This window comes from Echinococcus granulosus (genome assembly GCF_000524195.1).
Source record: "Echinococcus granulosus chromosome Unknown EG_S00003, whole genome shotgun sequence".
Taxonomy (NCBI): Eukaryota; Metazoa; Platyhelminthes; class Cestoda; order Cyclophyllidea; family Taeniidae; genus Echinococcus; species Echinococcus granulosus.
This window is the reverse complement of record NW_020170383.1, coordinates 2,617,589-2,629,169: the sequence shown is the minus strand read 5'-3', so window position 1 is coordinate 2,629,169 and position 11,581 is coordinate 2,617,589. Positions and strand designations below refer to the sequence as shown.

General features: G+C 40.4%; 2 protein-coding genes across 2 annotated transcripts in view; both read right to left on the bottom strand. All coding sequences in view use genetic code 11, as the record gives it.

Annotated features, from left to right (window-relative positions):
- Positions 1-991: 991 nt before the first annotated feature.
- Positions 992-8,206, bottom strand: EGR_00966 (Beta-centractin; the record flags this gene model as incomplete). The annotated part of the gene is made up of 6 exons (XM_024490215.1): positions 992-1,197; positions 2,569-2,662; positions 5,655-6,102; positions 7,232-7,558; positions 7,636-7,700; positions 8,165-8,206. 6 exons carry the CDS (start codon positions 8,204-8,206, stop codon positions 992-994), a joined length of 1,182 nt encoding a protein of 393 aa, XP_024355618.1.
- A 2,274-nt stretch (positions 8,207-10,480) lies between these two features.
- Positions 10,481-11,581, bottom strand: part of EGR_00965 (Solute carrier family 22 member) — a gene marked incomplete at both ends in the record, with an annotated part of 1,921 nt that continues 820 nt past the window's right edge. Inside the window, one exon of the mRNA XM_024490214.1 lies at positions 10,481-11,554. Within this exon, the coding sequence (XP_024355617.1) occupies positions 10,481-11,554 (1,074 nt within the window). The remainder of the gene's footprint in view (positions 11,555-11,581) is intronic.

Sequence of the window (11,581 nt, the reverse complement as noted above, 5' to 3'; positions counted from 1 at the left end):
GGCGAAGGTACAAAGGCAGAGACCCAAAGTGACTCCTTTACCGAAATTAGATTAACGCAATCAACGTATTATACTAACTTTGCGAGTTGACGACTTAATTAAAATATCAACATCAAAACTTGCAATTTGTAGGCCAGTGCATGAAGTTCATTTCTGGACGTCAATGATCGATCATATCCAAAAACAACTTTCTTTGAAGAATGGGAATGTTTCACCCAATGCTGTTAAGATGCATCAAAAAGTGTCAAAGAGTGGTACTTGTTGATGGTTAGGGCAATATGAACAGTGACATCCACCGTTTGTTGTCATCATATGTCATGATATTCTTTACACGAATTCAAAACGGCCTCAGTTTAATGGACTAATTTCAAGACCTATCGCCATCACCACCCATGAACGTATAAATGCTGCTGACCGACTTTTACCGATTGCATTTTAGTAAAAAATCATGTCCAGCCCACCCACTGAGCGCAATTTCACCAATTACAAATACCTTTTGGGAGAGACTAGTAATTCTTCGGTTTGCTACCTTCTCATCGGCTTATTTAAGAGTAGGGACACTGAAGTGACACGCTAAAACGGTTCAGCTGATCTAGGCTGCGACGCCCTTTTACTTTTTATCAAAGCCACCTGACAAGACGTTGGGACACCCACGCCCAAAAACCTCATTGTTACTTCCAAACGTTAAATGGGAAGAAACACCACTGACTAATTCAGATGCATGGTGTCGACAGTAATGAAGACGAAGCAACCGGTTTTCATTTACACACTAATCCCCACCCGTCCTAATGGTAATCAGAAAAGCCAAACGATGATTTCATATTTCAAGCCAATCATATCAGCTCAGTAGACGATTTTATTGATGGTATTTCCAGTACCCAAAAGACAGAGGAAGAGAGTGGGTGAAAGAGAACACAATTCACAGGATAATTTGCAAACAGTAAAATAGTGGATCGAGAGACTTGGTGAGTGAGGAAGCGGATGAGGGATGTCAGAGGAATTTTCGATGCAGAACGGCAGGACCCTCGCTTTCGTACTCATGCTTGGAGACCCACATGTTCTTGAACGTGGCCAGCGAGGCGAGAATAGAGCCGCCGATCCACGTGGAGTAGAGACGTTCGTTGGGAGCAGAGATACGCAACTTTGCGTCCTTCGGGGCCATGCGTTTCATCTCTAGCAGTAGACGGGCACCGAAACCTGGGAGGAGAAAAAACGAGAGAATGGAGGGCTGATATGGTAGAGTATCATGCATGTTCTACTCGGCCGTACCTGCCCATTTGCCATGCTCTCATAAACGAACGAAAAAAACAAATTCACCAAATTACTCGATCAAACTAGGACTACTGCATTTACTGAAAAGAAAGGTAAACCACACATGGGAAAAATTGTTCCGGGTGTTGATGTCATGCAAAATAGTTATTCAAAATACCCTTGCGTATGCTCAATATTTCATCACAATGGTCCCATTTGCAACATTGCTCATGATGTTTTACTTTCAAAAGGGAACAAACGAATGGCGTATCTCATACTGGTGAAGAGATCTGCCGATTTTCAATAAATTTTACTCAAACTAATAAAGTAAAGGTAATTTTGTCAGTGGCGGGAGGGCTAAACAGCCGTTCAGAATGGAAGACGGATGCAAAGCCAGCTTAGGTAAAATTTGCGAGTGAAATTTCAAAGATATTCATTTCAATTAATTCAGTTGTGTGGGGATTTATCTGATATTTCCTTTTGAAATCTACCTTTAAAAATGCTCAGATGAAGTGAGCTTACTTTCTGTGGTGCAGAAAAATAACAATTAATGGCATAAAATCGATTGGCAGGTTTGTTACTTCTGCTTTCATCTGATGTTTTCAATGCTCAGCAAACAAAGTAATGAGTCATAACTAGTCATAAACATTCCCGATTGTTTCGATTGAATTAACCAGCCACCAATTTAGCAGCTCCAAGGTGACTCATTCTGAGAATCTTTCAAAAAACGCCATTGGTTCATTAAATTTCTTTCATTCAAAGTCGAATTTGTATCAATAAATACGCGTGGAAGGCATAAAAACCATATCAATATCGAAAAAGCCGATCGAAACTTATCAATTCTTTAAGAAGCTTTGACTTCAAAACCGGCACTACAATTAACGGTAACCTATCGGGTTTCATCTGCAAAGCAACAATAACGAAAGGCCATTAGGAGCCGGAAGTGCTCTTCAATATAACAGATTTTTCCGCCATTTAGGCGAAGCATACGAGTATTCACCTGCCTTACTAAAAAACGAAGGAGCGTTTGAACTTAGTATAGGAGTAATCTATGAACTAGCGTTTATTTTGAGCAAAATATGAAAATTGCCACTGCAAAACTTAATTACTTGTATAAAAAGATTAAAATTGACAGTCAATTTGATTAGCCTCTGTAACATGAGTAAGCACAGGAAATTGATGAATGATGGTTGCAAATTTTTTTGAACAAGTTTAAAATGATGCCTTTTTAAGAGACACTGACATCTATACTATACTAAAGTCAGAAACAATATGATTTGGTTTCGCGTAAAGATGCACCCTTTATGTAAATCATACCTTTTAATAATGTCGAGCCACCTGATAGGACGATGTTTTCATACAACATTCGACGTAGATCCATATCTGACTTCTGAATGGAATATGCCAGCACCTAGTAGAAAGAGTAGTAAGAAAACGGAAAAGTGATACATCAGGCTCCTACAGAGGTGTTAAGTTGTCAGGAACGTGATAAAATAAATACAATTATTTGAATGTTGGGTATACAAAAACGCTGGTACAAGAATACTAGCCAAAATACAATTCGTTAGTATTTTCTTTTGGAAAAAAAATGGAATCAAACCTATATTGAATTCTTATAAATTAAAGCCAATGTAATTTAATGAGAAATGACGAAGAAAAAATTGCTCGAAATATGGTGCTCAGCTGTCGGAGAATGCACACTTCCAAACACAGCAGTAACATAAAAACGGGGAGGCAATAACAATCATAATCGTCTCCTAAAACCAAACTTAAGATTAGTTTTGATACTCAAATCAATACAATTGGGAGATACGAAACAGCTCAAAAACACTAAATTAGTAGACAAGATACACTTCTGTGTGAGAAAAAATGGCCAAATAATATTACCCGATGCTGCATGAAGACTGCTGACACCAAGGTTATGGGAAGAGACTTTTATATATCACGCAAAATCTATTTGTGAGTACTATTTTTTTAGTGACAAACAAAATTTTCACTCACAACATCGACAGACGTTACTGTTTCTATGACTAGTCCCATGAATGACTGGACAATGGTGAGATCCCTTTAGCTCTATAAGGAAACCCACATGACTCACAAATTTTCGCAATTTATGCAATGGTAGCAATGGCAAGTGCATTGAATCTGCCCTCATAATAGCACAGGCAATTGGATGAATGAGTAGTCGGTTTCACTAAATGAACGGAGTACCCGACGATTAAGACGGTCAAGCACGGGCCGAGATGGATGCTGTGAGATGAGGTAGAATCGTAGCTTATCTAACACATATTAGTACGCAGAGCTTGCAAGCCACCAACAAGCAGAGAATGCATAATTTTAGCAGGCTCCAACAGGTGTACGATAGCACAACTGCGAGCAGGCACGAGTGGGTGTGTACGTGTGTACCTGCGCGGATCAATGCACAGGGCCATGTGCATGCAAGCATACTCATTGTGGGAATTTTGCCATCTTCTGCTGGATCCACCCACGGCCCCCAAAAATCGATAATTCCGTTCAGGTATAGACATGGGTCCACAAATGGTGGTACATCGAATACTTCGGTAATTATTAAAGGACACGAAAGAGCAAATTTATGAACGACTGATCAAGTCCAAAACAGGGTGTGATGAAATTTCCCATATAGTATTTTACGTCTTTCAAAATCTCGTCATTGACATGAGGGTTCGCCATCGTCAGTCAATCGATGAAGACTCAAGTGAGGGACGAGTGAATGACTTATCACCACTCAGAAAAAAGGATAAAATCAAAAGAATGGTAAATCCAAACAGTTTACAATAATGGGGTTTGGAAAGGTTCCCACGACTTTTGTCGGCAGGTGCAAATTTAGACAAGAAATAGAAAGCTAGGAAATATGGAACCAAAGAAATGCATAGTATGGGACGGAATACTTGGAAGAATTCATTTAGACCATATCACCAACAAAGGGAACGAAAGTCGTTAATTATTCTGACAAAATATATTATTCTTCGAGAAAAAATGTCTGTTTATTTACAGAACAATCAAAGGTTATTTTCCTTTACAGTTATGCAAAACGGTATTTTGATATGTATCAAGGATTTTATGGTCTTTTTTGAGTAAAAATTCAGCACTAGTGTATCCTGAATAGATGTGAACAACAAAATGGAAGGTCTGCCCCAGAACGTCAACCTTCAATGCTAGGAAAAAGCAAAACAAGTATATGCAACATTCTGAAATGAGCAGGAAGACTCACGTGGGCCTGATTTATATTTTTAACACTGCTAATAGAGCACGAAGTTATAATTAGTTCATTTACCCAATGTAAACAAACATAAAAAAGAAGGTAACGTAGAAGTGCTCTGCACTGATCAAAAAGGCGCCACCACCTTTCAAGGTGGATGTATTTCAGAATTTGCTAGAGTTTTAAGACCCAAATAGTCCAGGAAGCAATAGCTAAAAAATAGTTCCAATTCCAGTGGAAAAAAACGCGCAGTTCTTGCTAGCTTTAATGGTGATGTGCATCAATAAGTGTATTCCGAGAATTCAAACTGTCAGATGAACTGTCTGGAAGAAATAATCTGAAACAAGTGAAAAAGTTTTGCGATTTATGCCTTGTAAGTAATGCGCCAAAGGAGTACGTCTATTCTCGAAACCCTGAATCTCTGAAGTGGGTTGTTGGAGAACTATTCCTATTATCTGCTTTGCAGTTACTAACATTAGTTGGTAGACGCTTTTAAAGGGGCAGTTAACAACAGTAGATTTCTTGAAATACCATCAATGATTTATCAGCTCATATATGGACAAATAAAGCCGTTAGAGAGTGATTAATCCTAATCTAAATCATCTGGCGAATTTTGCCATGAAAAGTGCTTCGTACAATTAGGCAGGGATAAAAAATTGGACTAATTGGAAACAACACTTTATATTCATCTAGCCTTCAGCTGTACCATGTAAACCAACGCATTGCATTCACGGTCATTCAGAATTAAAAAATCTGTTTGACCTTTAAAAACTCAATGATAACAGATTTCCCTAAACGAGAGTGAAAATTATTTAGGATGTGAACATAAGATGTCAAACTAGGGCCGCAGTTTAACCACCGAGATCGTCTTAAGAATTCCATAATGAAAACATTAAGTTGCGCATAGGTGACAGTAGTGGGTAAACAGGAAACAATTATAAGACATCAACGCAACAAAAATAATGACAAGTGTCGAGGAGTTTCACCTACAACCTGGCATAACTTCTAAAAATCGCCTATACAACCACTGCGACACCGGTTCACTAACACCGCTGTTCCGCATTCACTCCTCCCCCAAAGCCAGCGATAACTGAACCCATTTATGCAGACGTAAATAATACGTTGAAAAAGCATAAAATGATTTTAATTAACCAGCCGGGAAAAGAGGAGAAAACGGCCCTACTTCACGCCTAAAAGTAGTTCGCAGTTCATAAAAATGAGTAAGAATGTGATGAAAACTTGCCTGATGAACACCGAAGTACTCCTCGCCAATAAGGTCGGGTCGGAAGAGAAGTTCAGGCGCCTTGAAACGGGCAGGGCCGATTTGGAGGGCAGAGCCGTCGGGTAGGCGGTAAAACTCCTGCGCCTCCACTGCCTCCACCTTGCCGGGGCTAAGGCTGACGAAACAGGAACGCTCCTTGATCTGACGTACAATTTCGAACTCCGCTGTCGTGTGCAGATCGGTGCCTTCCTTGCGTAGCAGTAAGCGCAGGTAACGCGTCACGTCGCGGCCAGCCAAGTCGGTACGCTCAATGGAGTGCGGGAGCGCATAGCCTTCGTATATCGGTGCCGCATGCGTCACCCCATCGCCCGAGTCCAGCACCACCCCCGTCGTTCGGCCCGAAGCGTAACTTATTTAAGAGGACGGGGTCCAAAGCGAGGGGGTGATTAGGCTACTGCAGAGGCATATCTTTTTGATCTGCTGTGATACGGATATCATGCTGATAATCCACAGCTGTATTCATGCCAGTTATGTTTCCGGCTCTAAGATGCCGGCAATGAAGTTCTCCCCACACTTGGGTCCCACAACTTCTACATAAGTAACTTAGGCGCCACAAGGTAAACCTGCTCGACCGCTTCATAGAAAATAAAGCTAGGATCGTGGATAGGATATGGGTGGTTAATTAACTCAATTATCTGGTCCAAAGTTTATCAATAATTATACCGAGACCTTAATGAATAAATCAAACCGTTAGTTCTGACGAAAATGACTAGATAATTTCTGTCTGAGTGGCAGTAGCATGTGCTTCAGTTTCCATTTCCACGATGAGTATGGATTAGTAAAACAACGCTTTACGATCATGTAGCAAGTTAAGTCCTAATTCAAAGCATTCAATCCAAATATGCACTAAAGTACTAAAATAAACAACCTGATGCACGGTTAAACCAATTATAAAGCAGACCTTGATTTAAAAATCAGCCCTATTTTTTTTCGGAATGCTATGAAGTCTTGGAATCACTACACACTTTCAAATGGTTTTGACGGAAGACATAATTTCCGGCAGCCGAAGGCCGCTTATTCTGGTTTACCAACCAGAACAAATTAAAAAAAAACAAACATCTTATTAAATGCGTCGCCGGATTCTCATTCAAACCAAAAATTGTTTGTGGGTACTACAACGGCGTCAGCCAGAGAGTTCGTCTCATAAATGATACCAGTAATGGTAGCCATTTAAAAATCTCAATCACCTCCGAAAAATCCAAGAAACCACATTTTCCGTCAACATATAAAGAAAAGATCCAAGAATAGGAAATTCGCTCCCAAAAGTAAAATACATATGTCTAGGAAGAGTATCGTATCCGCGCACAACTTTCAAAGATACTGAGTCAAAAATTGAGTGCATTTTTTAGCATTCGTTACAAGATCAGTCCTTGTTAGTTATTCTACCATCAGCTGGGATCACAAGCACATACACAGAAAAAGCACCGTACAAAATGACATGAGTCACAAAACCCCACTTTAAAGGCGTACAAACTCACAGACTCAGCACAGCTTGCATGGAGACGTAAAGGGCAGGAACACCGAAGGTCTCAAAGAGCATCTCAGCCATTCTCTCACGATTGTGCTTGGGGTTGAGTGGTGCCTCGGTGAGTAGAACCGGATGTTCCTCCGAACTGACCGTCAGTTGCTCCTTGCTGTAGATGTAGTGCCAGATGTGTTCCATATCACACCAGTCGCGCACAATGCCATGCTCAATGGGGTAACGGATGTTCAATAGACCTCGGTGTTCTTGTGCTCTTGGACCAATAAAGCGATCCCCTTCGATCGCGCCTGCCATCGCTCGTACATGTTTGGGTCGTCCAATGCTATAGTTTATGATGTGGAAGGCATTAGTGTTCAACAAAAGACTGATTTACGTGATGGAGATCACTAATGAACTCACAAATTTGGGAAATAATGCCTCGGAGTCTGGTCACCCGCGAATCCTGCCTTAAGCACACCAGTGCCCTATTAGGCGGGAAAAAATTTAATCTTCGTGGCTCAACTGTTCATCGAGATGAAACGACTTGCCCAATTAATTAATTAACCGGATGATGAGATTGGGACCAACAGATAAAGTAGGATTGACAAACATATACCTTACTACTGTTGGCTTCTTAAGGTGTGGTTTAGCACTTCTTCCCATAAGTACTGAAAATAATTCGCTTGATGATATGGTCGCATTTCATTTCGCCTTCATTAAGCGGATATTTTATCAAGACAACTTTAGGTTGCATAGGAACTATTGGCCTACTAAGTCTTCAGTCGATAAAAACACATAGAGGATAAGACTACAAAGCAAACTAGCTTTGAGCAACAAATAATACGGGTCGGATGAATGGTAATTTAATAAAGCGATTGGAGCTGTTCTATGACACCATTCTTACAAGGCGACTGCCAAAATTTATTGTAAGTTGAGAGGAATTGCGTACCATATCCACAACTATGGGCTGGTTCATTATCATTGTCTCCATCTTTTGAGAAAGTAAGAATAGGCTAAATTGCCAACGTACCGGCCAGCCTACTAATCATAATTCAAATGAGGGAAGTCCAGCAGTAACATCATCTGCTAACCATTAATTGGGATGGTTCAATAAAAATGTGAGTTACGAACTATTTCATTAGGTCAGTTCGCACGCCAGTATTCCACGTAAAAAAAGGACTTAATGGTATCCATAACTATTCTGTAACTTGATAAAAATACGCTGAGTTTGTATCTAATTTCTACAGTGAATTTTGATTATCAGACGGTACTAAAGATTGTTTAGTGGTCCATTTTAAAGAATGCACATGTGCAAGTAGTCTAGCTGTGCAAATGGGTATTTGGAACACATACTTTACTTTTATTGGATTTTTCCTCTGCTGGAAATGTAGAAGTTCCCCTGCCAAGGTGGTGGGAGATTCATGGTCAATGTACAGAAAGGCTGGAAGGCTATGGGGAATAGAAGAGTCCGTTCGGCCAAACGGTGAAATAAGCTCTAAAGAATGAGTAATTGGCCTAGTGAAGTATACAGCTAAACCAAAAATCAAATCACTACAGTAGGGTGAGTCTTAGGTGGTGGCTTAAACTGCATGCATTCCGTTAAAAATGTTACAAATAGGGTGTGCACAATGGCCTTCTCTTTCACGCTTTCTTTAAGTGTTAGTTGTAAAACCAATGTAGTTACTACTTGGACGTAAATTCGACTCAATTTCTTTCGATTTATATTCCGGTGACAAATTACAGAAATTTTAGTCAAAAACCAGTTTAATTTAGTAAAATTTGGTTAAAACCGTGATTTTGCTTTCACAAATGTATACACTAGCTTTCCTGCGGCATGTAATTGTGTTCTTTTCCCATTGGAGCAGTGCGCTATTTAGCTGTATTACGTTAGCTGCTTAGCTTTCGGTTATGGAAAGGGAAATTTGTGTCTTGGGTATAATATCTTTTCCGGGTGGGATGGCCTTTGGGCCATACCAGCAGTCTTGGGTCCTTCTATGTGCTGAATATATATTCTACCCAAGTATTATGTCTCGAGGTGCTACATAATGCTTCCATTTGACCTGGGTTAAATCATTTATTTGATGATGGTGATGCTCACTTATTTTGGTAAAACCATCATATAATCAATGTGGTTTAACTGCCCATCAAAAGCGATTTTCTTTGCTAAAACATGGGTTCAAAAGTTAAGATATTGAATCGACAAGCTTAAGCTATTGCTTCAGACAATGTTTCGTATTGGCTCGGAAACGGTCGGAGCTGGGGCTGCGAGTGGCATAGTTCCATCCCAAATGCGAGATAGCCAATGTGCTGAAGATTGGCTAAGGCCATGTAACCAAATATGTAGTTTAATTAGGTCTATTTCTGTTTAAAAATTTTCGTTGCAAGTGTGATTCCTTCAGATATCTTGGTACATGGGTAGCTCCAATGTGTTTCTACCTAAATTACGATTTAAAATGAACCACCAATGCAACGTTCGCCAGGCCTTGGGCTTAAGCGGACAAAAATATTTATCAAGAAATATTTTAAGGAGGCAATACCTTAAATGCCTGTTTTATGGGATTCGATTATTCTCCGTATTTGATACCAATAGTACAAAGTAATTCTGCATATTGTTTTTGACCGTGTTTACGAGGTAAAAGTACTAGGGATTCCGAGATTATTTAAAAGCAAGCCCTGAGCTAATATGCGGTTTCGATTTTTCATTGTCAACATTCGATTTGCATTAAATCCATTGCAACTGATTCCTGCCTCTAAACACTGATTTAAAAAGCTACTTCTGTAAACAGCCAGAAGGCTCAAGGTCGACCACACAGATGATACACATTTCCGCCCTTGAAAACGAATATTACTTTCAAGTATTTCATTAATAAAAATGAAGTTTTCCCTTAACTCTAATTTCTTAACTCTATGAACTTTGGTCACCTGCTCTGGCATAAAAGTGGTGGCTGTTCCGCCATTTGATCATTGAAAGCGGTTTAATTTGAAGTTGAGAAGCTGAATGACCTCCCAAAGGGACTGCCTTTCGGTGATATTAAGGCCAAATGTAAGCATTCTACTTGGAATGTAAATTATAGTGTTGCAGAACTGTTTTTTATCAGGATATTTAAAACCTTAAATTGCAGTGAAATGATTGTCTGGATATTTACTTTTACGAATTTTGGATCTGAAGAGGGCTACGTTAAGTCACACAAAGTATCAAATTAATAAACTCATTAGTTTTATTGCTGAACTCAAGTGGATGGAAAATTTATAAATGCACAACCTGTCAGATATCACTAATTAAGATTTCCCTTTCTCCCCTCACAATCCTGTCTTCAAGGTTCTCACCCGTAGTATCAGGCAAAAACACAAGAGCAAGACACGCCAGAAGCAGCAGCCCGGCATACACCAAAAGGGGAATTCCATGTGCCACACTGGTATCTAGACTGTTTATAAAGGCTCCCAAGGCTGCCCCGAATCTTCCCAGACCTGCCGCATTTCCCAGACCCTGGGATCGGATACAGGAGGGAAAGAGCTCGGGTATGTAGGTGAAAACCATATTGCTTATAGCTGTGCAGAGCATGAGACCAAGATTAGAGTACACGGCGAGAACTATGTCGTCGGTTGGTACCTTAACTGCGGCGCAGATCCCTCCCAAGGCGAGACAAAAGGCCGCGCAAATGTAAGTCATCATGAGGGGCAGTTTACGACGGCGGATCTTCGCATAAAGCACGGCCGATAGAACAGCGCCAGGAATTCCAGTAAAATTATTTGCGAGTGCTACTAAGTAAACATAGCCTCTGACAATGCGTGCGTAGAGCAACATGCCAAAGAGACAGGCAGCTTGAGTGCCGAAGAGGAATGTGGCAATCAGACTGACTTTTGCAAGATGAAACGTACGATAGGGCTGCCTAAGTTGATCGAAGAATCGGTAGAAGTAGGTCTGTGGAGTCTCTTTGCTCACTTCATTCTCCTCTTCCTCCGCAATAATGAGAGAAAGGTATTTACGAAAATCTTCAAGTGTGGTTTCTCTGTTTTTCTTCCCTTGACAAAAATAGCGACCTCCCGTGTTTATGAGGTAACCCTTATATAGTACATCCGCTGCCTCGTTCCAACGTTTTTTAGAAAGCAGCCATCGTGGTGACTCCGGTAAAATCCAGAACTGAGGGATTCCTAGGGCGAGGGGTGATATGATAGCTAAATGGAGCCAACGCCAATAGGGGATGAAGTAGGCTGCTAGCGTTGCTAGTGCTCTACTAATGGAACTCTGCACAATACACATGCTGGAGGAGACAACAAAACGATATTTCACTATAGTCAGTTCGACAGACAGAACAAGAAGAGCATTGGCTCTGGGCCACTGAACGCCAAAACCAAGAACAAAACG